Genomic DNA, 14,077 nt, shown 5'->3' on the forward strand with positions numbered 1-14,077 from the left:
ATTACACCATTGTTCTACCAGTATCCCTTGGTTACATCATAGGTTCCATCAAGATTATAAATAGCTGTGTCGGGTACTGGTTATAAACCTGTTGTCCCTCAACATGGTTACACCACAGTACCATCTTAGTGTAGATGGCACATACCAGCTTTTAACCATGTCCTTGAATCATGTTAAAGTGTTGGTCATGTATCGGTCTACATTGCAAGATGCAACAATCCCTCAGTTATGTTAAGGAACACCCATTCTGTATCTTGGTCCCCTGAGACAACTCACTTCAGTGCAGATGGGACCAAAGGCTGTTTCCCCACTAGGAGCAAATCATGGTAGCTTCATCTGTGTTTAAATAGCTGCTAGCTGGTTTCTAGCACAACTTCCCTGATAGGCTTGTTTCTCAGTCTCCTAACCTTACTGCACTATTGACTGCTTACCTCCCTAGTGCATAGTATGGTTCTTCCATATTAGGGGTTCTGTGCTAGAACCCTGCCCGCTATAAATGTTTAAATGGGATTGTATCTAACACACCTTTACACCCTCGGTGAACAAGACCCAAGGATGGAAATGACTAAACATATTTCCAGTTTATTCAGGAAGATTTGGTTTTTGCCAGATACTAGGGGAACCTTTACTAATGTTTGTCACTAACATCAGAATATATTGCTCCACCAAACATTTATTTAGGTATGTCTGACTTTTGCAGTGAATGTGCAGTTTTTATAATAACGCTAAGGTCCAACCCATGTTTGTTACAATATGTTTTTGTAACCCTTTTCCTCTTTATAAGGTACTTTATAAACCTTAAACTCAATACTCCCCTGTTAAGCAGGTAAATAGGTCCATTCTACAATCAGGGAAACTGAGGCAAAGAGCTTGAGTAACTTGCCCAAGGTCACAGAGGAAGATGCAGCCAGAGTCAGGGTTAGAATTTAGTAGTTCCTGGCTCAGTCTCCTGTGTTTAAACCACTTGAACCACATATATTTAGTTGTCACAAAGAATATTAAAAACTTATTGGAACATATGATCTCTGTACTTTTTCTCAAGACTTTAAGTTGGCACCATTTTAGGCATGCAGCTGTACATATTCATTCAACTATAGAATCTAAGACACTACCATTTTCAACATCAAAGAGTTGAGATAATGATACAGCCATTTAAATGTTAAATATTAATACATGGCCTCTTTACTGTGCTTTTCTTCTCTCATAGATTTTGACAAAGAGAATTCAGTCAGATTTAAAACCTCAAAACTACTCCAAAGAAGGAGAGCATTAAGGTAAAACATTGTAAAATTCCTTTTATCTGTCCAGTTTCTTGATAGTAAGATGATAACCTGTAATAACCATTTGGATCTGTGTTGCTTCTGATGTTTTTGAAAATTATTCTTTGCCCTGTAACAACTTGACAAAAAGCTATGTATCTGAACTGGGTATTCAAAGCTCTAAATGCCTGTTAGTTAGGTGTTTTGGAGTAACTTATTTAAACATTTGCTCAACAAGACTCTACTACACCAAGTACCTTTTTTTTTTTTTCTTGGCTCTTTCTCTCCACCTTTATTGTTCCATGCCCCCTCATTCTTTGTGCATTGTAGAGAAAAAGGGGAAAGGGAATAGGAAGACCTTAAAGTGGGCGACATAGGAGAAATCAAAATGAACACCTTAGAGAAGAGGGACTTAACTGTGACATCAAAATCTTTCCCTATCAAAGAGCAAGTGGAGGAAATGATGTAAGGAGAGAATGAGAAACAAGAACCATATGCCCAATTTGTAGGGTGGCAAACCTATTTTATGATGGTGTATTTCTGTTGTAATATTAAATCCCGAAGAAAAATATCGCATAGTAGATGGGAGGAAGCAATGGCTGAACACTGTTGCCGATGGGATTTGAGACAAATTGCTGTTTGCTTCTGGATATGTAACTAGGTTAATGGAGCAGCTAATTCAAACGTTACATGCTACAGTGGCAGGTAAAGTTTTCAAATGTTAATCTCTGTTGTCTAAAAACAACTGCCTGCCCAAAAATTGTCAGAGGAGAGCGGTACAGCTAGTTTGATTATTAAATTCTCTTCTTATGCAGCACAAAAAAGTGATTGCATTTAAAGGAATAAACTAAAATATGGAGACTAGGAAATGCTACCAGACACATTTGACTCGATTCGTGTGGATTCCTGAAGATTATTTTTTTATTAAACTTTTCACTGGGGAAAATACTCCAACAATTTTTATCATGTCTGGAAATAGACAGGAGCTTGTGGCACCCCATGATCTTGATCAGGCTTCATGAAATATAATTACAAGACATCTTCCAGTCAAGGACGTTGGATGCATTTCTTTTCTCTGAATCCTGTGCAGAATCCAGATCTAACAGTGGATTTGTTAAGGAGAAAATAGTAGAGAAGGTGATAAAATGCATTTTTCTGGCTGAAATTGAAAAAGTTAAGAAAGGCAAAACGCAAAAATCCTGAGTGTGTGCCATAAATCATTTTAATACTAAAAACTGAAGTGTTTAACAGTAAAGTACACCAACACGAAAGTTTGTAGTGCAGCTGCCCAGAATCAGCACCTAATCAGATTGTTACTTTTTTAGCTTTTTAAGCTTTTGGAATGGGGAATGAATATTGCTAGAATGTGGGAGTAGGGGGAGGGAATTTAAAGATGTCTTTTAAATACTAGATTATGTATAAATCAAGAGACCACAGATTATCTGACCCAACAGAAGCAGCTGCAACAGCTCTTCCAGCAGAAAATAACTAAAGGAGCAAAGAAGGGAATCTCTAAATGTTTTCCCCATCTACAAAAAGAGAAAATCAGTGAGAAATAAATGAGTTGTCAGCATCTTATTAAAACCTTTGCATCTCATGACCTGTAGTACTGAAACCATAGTTCTTAGTTACCATGATCTCACTAATTTGAGTTCAATTGAGCTTGCAAATAAACATTTGTATTTAAAGTTGTTATAAGGGGGGGATTTGTCCCACTGTAGTAGGGGAATTTCTGTATGTATGCAGTTCACCAGCTGAACCAAGCAACGAAAGGCTCTCAGTCCCTCCCCGACTCACTTCATCCGGTACCTGCCCACCTCGACTTTCCCTCCCAGCCATGCATGAGCAGGACTCACACTATGCAGAGAGGACTGAGCTCAGGGGTTCCTTCACGTTTACCTCAGTCTCTCTATGGGCAAGATTGCCAACGTAGTTCAAAAATAAGGGACTGTTTTCTTAGCACCCTCACCCCATCTCCTGATATTATTGTTAAGAATTAATAACCAGTACTCACCTACATTCCTTAGGACGATTTCTTGCTGTTTTTGCAGCACTCAGCAACTCCCAATTTTGCTGTACGGAGATGAAGAAATAAGGGACTGTTGGCAACCCTAAACTCTGCGCAGGGATGAGGGTGCCCCCACTCCAGGATACTCCTAACTCCCTTGTTACCCTTTTAACCCATAATCACTGCCATTCACTTAAACACATATACAGTTTATTTACACCACGCTGTTTCTTTGGCAATTAAAGAACACCCTGGAAGCACTGTGAGGAGATGGCTTGGGTAAGGGTCAAGCAGTCTCTAACATGCAATAAATTTTACAGTAACAACAAATTTACGAGTCCGGCAAAGTCTTCCTGGACCTGGATGCGCTCCTGTGAGGCTGCTGGTGTGGCACTGCCCCAGGATTGGCCTCTGTGACAGAACCCGTTCTGCCCTCCTGTCAGGCCACGTCCCCCTCTGGCACTTGATGCCCTCCATCTCTTCCTAAACCAGCACTCATGACTCTGCTGCGTGAGCAGGAGACCTGCCCCAGCGCACTCTCTCTCCAATCTGCTGCTGCTCTCTCCCCAGCTGTGTTCTGAGCCCTATCTTATCTTCTCTATCTATCATTCTGCCCTGGCAGCCCCAGCTCACGCTGAGGAAGGCCGAGGGTTCTTGACTCCCTCATTGACCTCCCCCCTGCCCCACGCTGATCCGATTGGTGTGGAGCGCTGGCCTCCTCCATTAGCCCTGGGGACTGTCAATTTCAGGATCCCGAGTCCTCTTTGGCCATTTTCCTTTCTCCTGGAATTGGGAAAGGGGCAACCAAAAATCCCCCCACAGATTTCAGTCAGAGGTCCCTCACATAGTGATAAGTCGTAAATGCATCTCTACTTTTTCAGGACTACTGTATTTCTTTATGCCACATTCTTTGGATAAATTGTATTGTTTTTAAAGAGCAATATCTTCCTTTTTGCCTTTTACAATTAGTATAGACCTGCTGTCTGGGTAAAGCAGTAAGGGGCAATGATTTGATTAAGTAAATGTTTTTGAACGAGTCAGATGGCAGCATGATGAATAAGGGACACATGTTCCCAGAGCTCCCTCGGCAACTTACTACTAAACCTGCCTCAAAATTCTTTATGTGAGCTGAAGCTACCTAACTGGCATGCTGCCACACCAGCTCACAGCACACATGGTCCTATGTAGAAGATTTTTAAAACAACAACAAAAAACTTCAGGCCTTGAGACAGGGGCTGAGGAAAAGCAGAAAACCCACAGAAGATATAGTGTCCAGTATAGGCAAGGGCTTACACCCCTTGAGTCAAAGGGGGATGTAAGCACATGCTTAATTGAAATGTGCTTTAATGCTTTCCTGTGTCAGGAGTCTATATAGAACTAAACTCAAAGTATTATCTTATTTCACATGCACTATGGCAGCATAATCAGTGTTGTCAATGATACTACTAGCCCTATGGCCGTGACTCTCAACCTTTCTAGACTACTGTATCCCTTTCAGGAGTGTGATTTGTCTTGTGTACCCCAAGTTACACCTCACTTAACAACTACTTGCTTACAAAATCAGATGTAAAAATACAAAAGTGTCACAGCACACTATTACTGAAATATTGCTTATTTTCTCATTTTTGCCATATGATTATAAAATAAATCAATTGGAATATAAATATTGTACTTACATTTCTGTATATGGTATACAGTGTAGAGCAGTATAAACAAGTCATTGTCTATATGAAATTTTAGTTTGTACTGACTTTGCTAGTGTTTTTATATAGCCTGTTCTAAAACTAGGCTAATACCTAGATGAGTTGATGTACCCCCGGAAGACTCTGTGTACCCCCAGGGGTACGTGTACTCCTGGTTGAGAATCACTGACCTAGGGATTCAAAAGTCATGAGTCAGGTTGACACCCAAAGATTAGTTTAAGTAAACAGATTTTTTTAAATAACTAATTTTGAGTTTATTTACCTTTATGAATTTTGAGCCAATATTGTTCACTTTTCAAGGTTTTCCCCACAATCATGAGGGTTATGAACTTTTTAAATGAAAGCTGGGATTCTCTTGTAATCAAACAATGCTAGGAACTGTGGCTTAAAGAAAATGGCACATCATGAGACTCACAATAAAATCAGGAGAGTTTGTCTACACTGGATACATGGAAATATGCAGTGAGCTTTTCTTAGCTTCTGGCAGCCTAAAATGAAAGCCAGACTTACCCCATTTGCTGATGGCCACAGTATGTTTTTTGAGGCATTAAATTGTTTTACTCCATGCTGAGGTACAGATTTCTGTTATCAACGAGATAATGGGAATCTGAGCATTCAACTTGCTATTAGCTTTCATTAGCAATTAATACAACTTGTCCAGCCAGCACATATAGTAATTTCATCCTCACTTGTAGGGCAACCCCTTGTGCCTAGCTGTGGCATTGTGGGAGACTTTGCCTCTCGTGCACACATCTCATGATCACTTCGTTGGCCCAGGAATGGCCAGGCCCAGCCCCGGCATCTTCTCCCGACTTTCTTCTCCGAGTCTTCTGAGGCTCGGCCATGTGCAATGTAATTAAGCCAACCTAAACCACAGTGTACTGCAAGATCTTCTGTCGACCCAGCTGCCACTTCTCAGAGAGGTGGAGTTAGTACAGTGATGGAAGAACCCCCTCCATCACTGTAAGTGCCTATGTTACAGCTCAAACCACTGAGCTATCCCTCCCCCCAGCTGCTGTAGCGTTTCTAGTGTAGACATACCCTGATTCTCTCAATAGACCTTCCTAACTTAACATAAGGGATCTCAGTGCCAACTGAAGATGTCTAGATGGTATAACACCTTTATTTTACATAAAAATGTCAAATAATGCTAAACATCTGTATTTCAAGAAATATTTTTCTCACGTAAGTGGACAATCGAGCCTTTTTAAATTTTTTAAAGAAGAAAAGATGCTGGATGGCCTGTGTTCTAAAAGCCATGTTAGATCTATAGATGTATGCGTGTGTATCTCATAAATGTCATATTAATTGTACCAAAGGTGTTCTGTTTAGAATGTGTCATATAGTACCGAAAAGATAAATATAACCTACCACATTGTATGAAATGTTAACATTAAAGTTATTTATAAGGAGTGGTTTTACCAAGACTGTTTCAGATATAAATTAAGGCTGTCAAGCAATTAAAAAAAATTAATCTTGATTAATCGTGCGATTAAAAAAATGTAATTGTGATTAATTGCAGTTAAATAATAGAATAAATAGAATACCATTTATTTAGATATTTTTGGATGTTTTCAACATTTTCAGATATATTGATATCAATTACAGCACAGTATACAAAGTATACAGTGCTCACTTTATTTCTGATTACAAATACTTGCACTATAAAAAAAAAAAAGAAATAGTATTTTTCAATTCACCTAATAAAAGTACTGTAGTGCAGTCTCTTTATCATGCAAGTTGAACTTACAAATGTAGAATTATGTACCAAAAAACCTGCGTTCAAAAATAAAACAATGCAAAACTTTAGAGCCTATAAGTCCACTCAGTTCTACTTCTTGGTCAGCCAATCGCTCAAACAAGTTTGTTTACAATTGCAAGAGATAATGCTGCCCACTTTTTGTTCACAATGTCACTTGAAAGTGAGAACAGGTGTTCGTGGCACCGTTATAGCCAGCGTCTCAAGGTATTTACATGCCAGATAGGATGACCAGATATCCCAATATCTCCTTAAATTCGGGGCTTTTTCTTATATAGGTGCCTATACCCCCCACCCCGTCTCAATTTTTCACACTTGCTGTCTGGTCACCCTAATGCCAGATGCACTAAAGATTCATGTGTCCCTTCATGCTTCAACCACCATTCCAGAGGATATACATCCATGCTGATGATGGGTTCTGCTCGATAACCATCTAAAGCAGTGTGGACCGATGCATGTTCATTTTCATCATCTGAGTCAGATGCCAGCAGCAGAAGGTCGATTTTTCTTTTTTGGTGGTTCAGGTTCTGTAGTTTCCACATTGGAGTGTTGCACTTTTAAGACTTCTGAAAGCATGCTCCAGATTTTGGAAGGCACTTCAGATTCTTAAACCTTGGGTTGAGTGCTGTAGCTATCTTTAGAAATCTCACATTGGTACCTTCTTTGCATTTTGTCAAATCTGCAGTGAAAGTGTTCTTAAAATGAACATGTGCTGAGTCCTCATCCGAGATGACTGCAACATGAAATATATGGCATAATGCAGGTAAAATAGAGCCGGAGACATACAATTCTTCCCCAAGGAGTTCAGTCACAAATTTAATTAACATATTAGTTTTTTTAACCAGCGTCATCTGCATGGACGCATGTCCTCTGGAATAGTGGCTGAAGCAGGAAGGGCATACAAATGTTTAGCACATCTGGCATGTAGATACCTTGCAATGCTGGCTACAAAAGTCCCATGCGAATGCCTGTTCTTACTTACAATGTCACCAGAAAGTGAGAAGTGCTCAGCATTATCTCCCATAAATGTAAACAAACTTGTTTGTCTTAGCGATTGGCTGAATGAGAAGTAGGACTGAGTGGACTTGTTGGCTCTAAATTTTTACTTTGTTTTGTTTTTGAGTGCATTTGTGTTTTTAAAAAAATCTACATTTGTAAATTGCACTTTCACAATAAAGAGATTGCACTACAGTACTTGTAATGAGGTGAATTGAAAAATACTATTTCCTTTGTTTATCATTTTTACTGTGTAAATATTTGTAATAAAAAATAATCATATAAAGTGAGCACTGTACACTTGCCAAAGCCTGGCTTTGGTTTCAGTTTCTTTACCCTTTCAGAGGTGTACTACTTATATTACGTTAAACTTATTGTAGCACTTATATTGATTTTGTTTACTGTACTGCTTCCATTAATTGTCCCATTAATGGGAGTCTGGCCTTGTTTCTGTGTCTCCTGAAATCATGGCAAATACGCTTCTTTGTGTCTGTATGTTAAGGTATCATGAAGTAAATCTCTATATATCTTGGCTTAATTTGATCTGTAGCTGAAGTGTTCACAGCTCAGTAAACCAGATATTGTTTTCAGTTTTCAGAAGGAATTTTCATTTGAGGATAAAGAAGAACTTGCTAATAGCACAAAGGACATTGATGCTAATCTTTTAGCAGTGCTTCCAAAAGGTAGGTAAAGAAAGTGTGTGTGTGTGTGTGTGTGTATGCACTTTGGGTAACAAAACTTAATATAGACAAATGCAAGGCACAGTTGAAACTAATAATAGGCACACAGGGCTTGTAAATTAGTTTTCATCTCCCTGTGGAGGCTGTATTAATAAGGGAGGAGAATGATATAGAAATTAGATGCTCTTTTATATAAGTCATTTGTTAAATTGTTGCCTGTGGAGTTCAATTTTGTTTACCTAACTTCAAAAAGATCAGACAGAAGCTGAAATTCAAAACTTCCAAAAGAAATTAGTAGAGCTAGATGAATACCTAGTACAGGAAAAGAACTTGCTTAAATTTACAAAAGAACTTTCTTTGGTTGTGTTTGCAGCCTTTTTCTGTTCATCTTTAGCAAATATCCAGATCGCGAGTTTCCTTGTATAAATACTCAGTGAATGTTAAGCTTATGTGCTAGAATATCTGCACTGGGCCCTGTGCAGATAATTTCAGATGAGAGCCTATGGGGGCGGGCAGGAGTGGGACAGTATTCCCCAAGTCTCTATCTCATGCAGTTAAACAATCCAGATAAGCATGTGATGGCAATCTTTGTGCCTAGAACCACCCAAGCAATTATTTGAATGTGATGAGAGAAAAAAAGTAAACCTAAACTTTGCAACTAGCCAATAAATGCCATCTAAGCCTAATTACCCTAGGAATGTTGCCTCTGGCAATGCCTGTGCTTTCTAGCAAGGGAAATGGTTACATTTCCTGCTCCTTTAGCCATTCTACCTAAGGCCTTGGCTACACTCGCGGATGCACAGCGCTGCCGTGGCAGCGCTGTGAAGCGCGAGTGTAGTCGTGCCGCCAGCGCTGCGAGAGCTCTCTCGCAGTGCTGCAAGTACTCCACCTCTCCGAGGGGAATAGCTTGCAGCGCTTCAAGAGAGCGTGCAGTGCTGCAGGCGCTGATTACACTGGCGCTTTACAGCGCTGCACTCGCTGCGCTCTGGGGGGTGTTTTTTCACACCCCTGAGCACAGCAAGTGCAGCGCTGTGAATTGCCAGTGTAGCCAAGGCCTAAGAGATTTAAAACACCACTAGCTTCTTCAATCCTGATCACAAGTTACTTAATCAATTAGGGAGCCGTAAAAATGCCATGTGACTTGTGACCCTAACACATTTTACTGTGGAAGAAACTAGGAAAAATCCAGATAAATGGAAATGTCTGTCTGCTCACAAATAGCCCTTTTCTGTTCAAGGGCTAACTTCATTAAGTAAACCAGTGACTTGAGAATAATAGTATGTAGCAGGAATCAGGAAGTCACCCACACTCCAAAGCATAATATTGCAGGGCTCAGGATGTTGGTACGCCGCATTCATTCCTCTTTCTAAAGATAACAGCACTTGCCATGGTGAGACAAGATAGCATGGTAGACTGGTTTGTTGCATCATGATGATGCCTGCGTTCCTCCATGCATACAGTTGGTGGCAATACATTTTAGAACGGAACACTGTTTCCCAGCATGTCATTGTCAAATAACGTGGCTGATCCTGCACTCTTTCTGTAATCACCTTTGTGGTGTAAAATCAATATGCATTTTTTGATGTGGGGAAAAAAGCACACATTCCTTGAACTGGGCACTTTTTGCAATAATTGAGTAACATAATAGAAAAAGTTATTCCTCAAATATAGAATATAAGCTATCTGTAATACTACTGAGCTGTAGCAATCAATACCCCCTCAGCCTCTTCATATACTGTACCTTAATCTTTACTCTCCAAGGAGGGAAAAAACATGCTTGGAAGCTTAGTGGATTGGACTCTGGCTGACCAAGAAGGGAAACAAGTTTGGAGTGAAAGGGCCTTTATTAAAAACACCTTGTCAGCAACTGCCTTGTACTTAAACTGATTGAACCCTCCAGCCCAAGAAACTCTTCTGATCATAAATGTGTAGTTTAAATGTCATTTTATCCTAAAAAATTATGAAGTAACAATGGCATTGAGGTTCCATTCTCGCTATGCACTAGGTTTTCAATAGGGCTCAGCTACCACCAGCTCTTTTTAATTTGCATAGGAACTACACCTCTACCCTGATATAACGCTGTCCTTGGGAGCCAAAAAATCTTACCGCGTTATAGGTGAAACCACGTTATATCGAACTTGCTTTGATCTGCCGGAGTGCGCAGCTCTACCCCCCCGGAGCACTGCTTTACCACATTATATCAGAATTCGTGTTAGATCAGGTCGCGTTCTATCGGGGTAGAGGTGTACTTAGTACTAAGTGTCTTTTTGGACAGTCTAGCTCTAGGTATCACTGACTTTTCAATATCAGATTTGTTCAATTTTCAAATGAAAAGATGGGGGGAGGGGAGGTTTCTAACTGTCAGCTCAGCAAACTCATTTGACACTCTAAGAGTCAAGTCTGGAATCTTTTATACTACCTCTTAATTAAAAGGTCTTCAGTAGGAAATAGGCTCTGTGATACCTGTGCAACCCTGTTATCCATAAGTGGGTCAACACATGTCCTTGATGGCATAATCTGAAGATGATGGGAGTTTCCTAGTTATGTCTGGTATAAGGAGGAGTGATGCTCTGGCGGGTGAATTTTGATCTACCAGTCTGACCAACCAAGTCCATATGCTCATCCTCTGAGGGAACTGTGAAAGGTTTAATTATTTTTGCTCTTAAAACAGAGCTGTAAAAATGTCATGTGACTTTAAATCTTACATGATTGGATCCTCTCATATCTAAGAGATTTATAGTCAAAACATGAAGGTGCTGCTACCTTAGCAGGAAGCTTGTTCCTTCCTGAATTTTTCAGGATTTTCGAAAAGCATCCAATAAGAATTAACTTTTTTATTTTATTTTTTATTTGGCCTGTTATCTTTTGTCCTTGAATGACATGTAGCTGCCTTGGAAGATGGGTACTGCATCTGCTGAAATGGTCAGTTTGGTATCACAGGGTAAATCCTGCTTGGAAGATTGATAGCTATCAAAACGAAGATAACTTCTGAGAGTCTTCAATAGAGAATAACCCATTTAATGTCCTAACCAAGATTCTAAAATAGGTTCTAATGTCAAAGGCTTGAGCTGTTGCTGAGGGCATAATGACTGTCCCACTTAGCTACAACACAGACCAGCATAACTATTTATGTACTTTATGCCAAAACAAAGTATGGAAGTTTCAATGTAAATTAAACATTTTACACTTTACAGATGTTTCTCTTTTTCCCCCTTTCTCAAGTGTTGCACATTTTTTGAGTCATGCAGGGATAAGTTCCCAACCACTACTGAGTTACTAATTGGTTGAAAGCAATATTACCCCCAAACCTGCCATGTGTGTGACTATGTGCGACGGTGTAATTCTGTTTGGTCACAGAACAACAAATTACTGAACAGGCAGGGCCTTGGCATCAGTGCACATAGAATTGCAGACCATAGTAAAAAGAGAAACCCAAGTGGATAAGGTTGCAAGAGCCAACCAGCATCTTTAGAAGAAAAATGTATGAGCTTCAATGTTTTATCCAGCAAATAACAAAACCCTGCAGTAGCAGACTACCTGCCTATTTTTAAATATTTCCCAAATAGAGAGTATGAGTGCGTGCGTAATCTGAAATCTTTTTTGGGAAAGTGCTATTCAGATGTTGTTCTACATACCTGAGCAACAAATACTAAATGAATGCTTTAAAAAAAAAAAACAAAATAATGTGGGTGAAGGTGAGGAATGGATTAATTAAAATCACTGATTTTGACTATGACTTAAATAAGCAAGCAGGAAACCTTAATTTAAATAATCAGTTTGGTGCTACTTAGTTATTTTCCCAAAGAAAGATGGATTTATTTTTCCAAGGGTTGAGCACAATTAAAACACATTGATTTGCAACTTAATATAGTCTTTACAGTAAATTTTGGTGCTTTATTTTACTGACCAGGAAGATGCATTGTATCTATACACATTTATTTAAGCATATATATATAACTTGTATCTATTTAGATTCTTAATTTTTCAATTTTTATGATAGAAAACGTCGAATGATTAGTTTTTATTTACTAGATTAATTTTGTATTTGTGATTTGTATAAAGCTCTCTTTGGCTGGAAATTCAAATTCAATTAAACATTGCACAAAACCAGTATTTTAAATTTTATTAGTTTTATTTAAACTCTCTTAAATGTGCTGATGGGGAAAAAAGTTCATCAGAAATTTGATCTAACATGTTTTGCATTTAAAACTGATTTATTTTTTAAAAAAAGGAAGTATTCTCTGTAATTAGTGAATAGAACTGATTGTTTCTGGTCCTTCAGGATTTTAGATCTAGTAGATCTCATCTTCTTCCGCCTAATTTTTATTCATAGTTTGGAAGGGGGCGGGGGAACGTTTCTGCTTTTTCAACTCCTATCATTTTCTAAATGTTGAATGAACTAGTCATTGAACTGAACTAGATGAATAAACTGATATGGAAAAAATTTCTCTCTGCAGCTACAGAAGAGGCTACTGCTGTCAAAAGCAGGTTTAGCACTTAAGCAAACTCTGATTCCAGTTACCTACCTTCATGCCATTCAGTGATTTGACTTTCTTTAAAACTTGGGAACACACATGTACTGCTTAATATTTTTAAACAATTTAATAGATTTAGTAAATTTAGGTCTTAATATAGATTGTCATAATTTTAAATTTAATTTTAAAATTAAAAAATAATTTTACATAAAAATAAACCTGAATTTAATTTAAATAAAGTCAGATTTTAAAAAGTCTTTTTAAAAATAATCAATTTTTCTCCATGCTAACTTTGAGAGAAGACAGCCCATAAAACTTCCATACTCGTTATCCAGCTGTCGTGGCCTTGTGTTTAACATGCAGTGATCGAAAACAAAAGAATTCAACTTTGCTAGGGTTCATCCTTTCATAGTCAATGTAACTTAAGCTGTGATGCCTACAGAACACTTGACAACTGATAATCAGCTGGTATGTTGAGACCACTGCCTCTCATGCTGATTATTGTGTCATTGCTTTCTCTGACAGTATCCACCTGTTGTCTCTTGTCATCTACTTAGATTGTACGCTGCTTGTGTTTTGTACAGCACCTAGAACAATGGGACCCTGATCCAGGACCGGGACTCATAGGCACTACTACAAAACAGTTGGAAAAAAAAAAAGTTGATTTTGCATGTTGTCTTTATTGAACCTCATGATCTTGCGTTTAAACACTATCCATTTCTTTATGACCACAGAAAAGGAAAGTTAACACATGCCATTTACGTTGCAACCCACATTGCCTATTATACAAAGCTATTCTGTAGAATATTTAAAGGTTCAACATGTCAACATGTTCCCCTAACACTCCCTGCCGCTCTCTGAAAATAAACTAAATTTTTTTTGAAGCAAACTATACATGGCTGCCCATGAGACTGTTCCAAAGTCCAATATTTAAACCAAAGATTGATGATAGTGTACACTGATAAGTGTTAGTCCTACTCATGCTTTCATACAGAAATCCTGCGACCAATCTAAGACTTTGTGATCAGTCTAGTACACCGTGATTAATATATTTTTCTTTTTAAAAAAAATTGATGGGATTGAATCCCACACTATTACTGCTGTAACATTTTTACACTAGTTGGTATCAGATCATCCTGACTAGTGATATCCAGGATATACTGTCGATAAAGTTACAGTATTTTGTTAGTTAATAGT

At 38.5% G+C, this 14,077-nt stretch overlaps 1 protein-coding gene across 25 annotated transcripts in view; it reads left to right on the forward strand.

Annotated features, from left to right (window-relative positions):
* The window catches only part of SVIL (supervillin), a 135,353-nt gene that overhangs the window by 44,920 nt on the left and 76,356 nt on the right, over positions 1-14,077 (forward strand). For all 25 annotated transcript variants that reach the window (XM_054020849.1, XM_054020851.1, XM_054020853.1 and 22 more), the window contains exons 2-3: positions 1,208-1,274; positions 8,317-8,408. In XM_054020849.1, coding sequence (XP_053876824.1) covers positions 1,208-1,274; positions 8,317-8,408 — 159 coding nt within the window. The remainder of the gene's footprint in view (positions 1-1,207; positions 1,275-8,316; positions 8,409-14,077) is intronic.

The sequence above is a fragment of the Malaclemys terrapin genome, chromosome 2 (assembly GCF_027887155.1).
Source record: "Malaclemys terrapin pileata isolate rMalTer1 chromosome 2, rMalTer1.hap1, whole genome shotgun sequence".
Lineage (NCBI taxonomy): Eukaryota > Metazoa > Chordata > Testudines > Emydidae > Malaclemys > Malaclemys terrapin.